The following is a 3698-nucleotide window of genomic DNA, read 5'->3' as shown; positions in this document are numbered from 1 at the left end:
ACACACACACACACACACACACACACACACACACACAGAGGCATAAGAATGTACATAACAGCACCATTCATAAAAACCCCAAAGTAGAAATGATCCAGTTCCCATCAAGTGACAATAAATAAAATGTGGAATGCTTTTTGGCAGTAAAAATAAATGAAATAGTAATCAGTGACATTTATTACAACTATGGTGAACAATGGGAAGAGTATATGTGAGAAACTAGACCAAATCCACATATTAAAGGACTCACCCAGACTCCATGAACAAGAGACAAATACATAGAGATAGGAGGGAGGGAGAAAGAGAAGGAGGGAAGGAGGGAGGGAGGGAGGGAGCAGATATGGCAGATTTTCAAAACCACGGATTTAGAAAAAGATAAAACTGAAAGAAGTCACATAGGAGAGAGAGGGGGTAAGAGAAAGGGGGAATAGGGAGGGGGAGAGAGGGGAGGGAGAGAGAGGGAAAGAGAGAGAGGGAAAGAGGGAAAGAGAGAGAGAGAAAGAGAGAGAAGGAGGGAGAAATAATTTATTTAGTTGGATTTGTTTCTGTCGGGTAGATTAGGGCTCTAGCCCAGCAGATGATAAACACTATATGTAGGCTCCAAAATTCCAAACCCAGGCCTTCTCAAATCAGGGCATTGATGGAGAAGTATGACAAATATTAGATTTTTCCTCTAAACTCAGGGACTGGATTAAAAAGGCCACAACCATGTCCCCTAGTGCCCTGCAATCTGAGCTCACGAAATAACCATATTCCATCAACATCTAACCTGTATATGGTTTCCTAAGTGGATTCCCAAGTCTGACTCATATTTAATGAGGAGAAAGTTGAGCCTTCAGGCCCTAGAAGAAAGTGTAGGACATCGATTGACAGTGAAATTCATATGCTCACCTTGGTCACATGTATCACAGTCCTGTAGAAGTCTCCCCCTCTGACTAATGTGGGAATGTGTCCAAGGCATACCAGGGAGCTCAAGGATAACAGCAGACACAACTTTTATTTTATTTTGGCATGGAGAAATATTACATTAACTTTTAGACTATCACCAACCCTTTCCTTCTTAGTATGCCTTAAGCATCCTTTGTGTAACAAAAATCAAATTATAGTTTTCTTCAAGACTGGTGAGCCATTAATTGATCCAGTGTGTCTGCTGTTCTGAAAGCAGTTTCTTAGACAGGAACAAAAGATAACTATTGTGCTGTGCCCAGAGAAGCTCAGTTTAAGATTCCACACTCACACAGAGAAAAAAAAAACATTTATGGAACCCAGAATAACTCCTGCATGCCCTACTTCCCACTCCCTGAATCTATATTTTCCATATTAAATGTTAATTGAAAGATACCTTACATGACTTGGATACTCTTTCATAGTGCAAATATCCTTGGAGATCAAGTTTAAGCAGGGGCCCTGTGACTCAAGGTCAGAGTGCAGGCCTCTCCCTGGGAGAGTAATCATGCTCAAGGAAATACAGCAAATGTCTCTAACCTACAGGGTCAGAAGTTTTCTAAGAAGGTAACAGTTTCTCCTCATGAAAACCATGCTGTTTGTTGGCTCGTTTTTCATTTTGCCTCCCAACTTGTTTTCCAGAAAGTTAACAAATGCCCTTGACTACAACAGCTGGTGCTGGTTACTCTGGGCAAATGAATTGTATATTTCACTAATAGATGCTATGAACGCTTGAAGGAGAGATCTGTCTCTAAAGAAAATAGGTCTGCACGTACAGCCAATCTGCATGTTCCATCCCAATTCTTTGCTTATTAGAAGCTTGGGCTTTAATTGCAACAATTGTTTTGATTGGACGACTCTGCCCAGAACAACACTCCAGTCATTTCTCCCACATCCTGCTTGCAGGAAATGCTGTGAGGGGAAAAAAGGACCCACCTCTCAGGTACCTCTGCACAAGCTTGCGCTCAAAGAAGGCAGTTTCCTACAACCAGTGGCTTGTGCTAGCAAATATGAATAACATAGTCTTGTTGCTTCTGTTACTTCTCTCACCAAAACACTGCTTATAGACTGTGTTGAATTGGGGCAACCATGCTTATTTTTAGTCCTGGCCCCTGTGGTCACTGACAAAGGTCTTTCTTAAGTGCATCTTGAAACCAGGCAGGCAAAAGACACAGCAGTAGAAAGTAATTCTAACGTTATGGCTATTCTTGACTTGTTGGGCATTGCAATGCTTCATCCATGCTCCCTGTCAGTCCCTCTCTCTAGATCACAACCCTGGCAGAACTTTGAATATTATTTACTTATGGTCTCAGCAAGGGGAAGGGCTCCTGAGAAGGGCTGAAACCTGACTTGTGAGAGAGAGCAGTTTGCAGGTGGTCAGCTGCAGACAGGTAACTTGACCTGCCTCTTGATACACAAACACTTGCACCAGGTATGTATATCTGATACACACAATGAAGCGCAGAGGGGAGTTATCAGAACTTCCGGTTCCAAACAGGTGCTGGGACAAGTCACTAACAAGAACAATATCCCAGCCCTGTTTCCCAAACCTCACTTCCCAAATTCTCCTAGAAGACACCCCACCACTGTGAACCATCTCCCGAACCAGACTCTCTGATACTCTCCCAATAAACAGAAACCTCTCATGCTTGTAACCTGTCCCCCAAGCGACGCACAGCAAAACTTAATAGGTTCATACACAAGAGACTGGTCTCTGGTGCTGCACGGACTTCCCAGGCAGAGGTGCCCCGGAGGCGGTGCTAGACCTCCCTAGACGCTTCTCGGGCTCCCCTCCCCCACGTCCGCCAGGCACCCCCGGGGTTGCTCACCTGCGTGGGGCATGGTGATGGTCTCGTTTGTGTTGGAGCCCACGTTGAAGATGACCACAGCGGAGGCGTTCTGCAGGAACGCGTTCCGGATCTTATCCCTGTACGTGCAGTTGCCCTTGGGGATGAGGGCTATCCAGTGCTTGCTGTGGGCCGGCGCGGCGAACTTGGTATTAGGGTCACAAGCCAGGCGATCGTGGGCCGAGCTGGCCATGACCACCTCGCCGCGCGCGTCTTGCTTGGGCGAGTGCTCCCCGTATCGCCCGCACTCGCTCTTCTCGGTGTGCAGCTCGGCGCCGCTACCGCTGCCCGCCACCGCGGCCCCGGCCTCGGGCTCCATATAGGTGATGTTCACGAAGGCGGTGTACCATTCCTCCTTCTCCGCCACGGTGAAGTCCAGGCAGAGCAGATGCACGAAACAAAAGGAAAGCAGCCATGTTGAGAGAGCCAGACTGCGGCACGCTTGGATGAGAGACATTGTCATCTCTCTCCTCCGGGGTCCCCTCCCCGCCCCCTGCGCCCTCCCCCCCGCTCCGTCCCTCCTTTCCCTGCCCGGGCCAACCCCGGGCCGCCGCTCTGGTTCTCCTGTCGCTGCGCCTCACTCCCTGGTCGGCGGAGTCCCGGCTGGGACGCGCAGCCGCTGCGGAGACCGGATCCGGGACGAGCGGGAGAAACCCGCCCTGTCCTCTCTCAGCCGAAGCGCGGCGCTGGCATCGGGCTTCCCGGGTGATCGCGGCGCGGACGCGGAGCGGGCGCCGCGCACTTGCAGGGGAGTCCGGCTGCCAGGCGTCCTGCTCCTTTGACGTGCGTCGCCTTCTCTCATAGAGGTGGCGGTGGTCCTCGGGTTTGGAGGGGGGGTGGCGGCTCTGCTTGTTGCGGCCGAGCGGGGCGGTGGTGGGGTGCTGGAGATCCCCGGTGCTGGGACTA

At 49.8% G+C, this 3698-nt stretch overlaps 1 protein-coding gene across 2 annotated transcripts in view; it reads right to left on the bottom strand.

Moving 5' to 3' along the window:
- The window catches only part of Rnf150 (ring finger protein 150), a 205634-nt gene extending 202353 nt beyond the window's left edge, over positions 1-3281 (bottom strand). Inside the window, exon 1 of one of the 2 annotated variants that reach the window (XM_029532449.1) lies at positions 2775-3281. In XM_029532449.1, coding sequence (XP_029388309.1) covers positions 2775-3255 — 481 coding nt within the window. In that variant the 5' untranslated portion in view covers positions 3256-3281. The remainder of the gene's footprint in view (positions 1-2774) is intronic. The other variant, XM_021220258.2, reaches the window with a different exon arrangement.
- Positions 3282-3698: the final 417 nt, after the last annotated feature.

The sequence above is a fragment of the Mus pahari genome, chromosome 20 (assembly GCF_900095145.1).
Source record: "Mus pahari chromosome 20, PAHARI_EIJ_v1.1, whole genome shotgun sequence".
NCBI lineage: Eukaryota > Metazoa > Chordata > Mammalia > Rodentia > Muridae > Mus > Mus pahari.
This window is presented reverse-complemented; position numbering and strand designations above follow the sequence as displayed.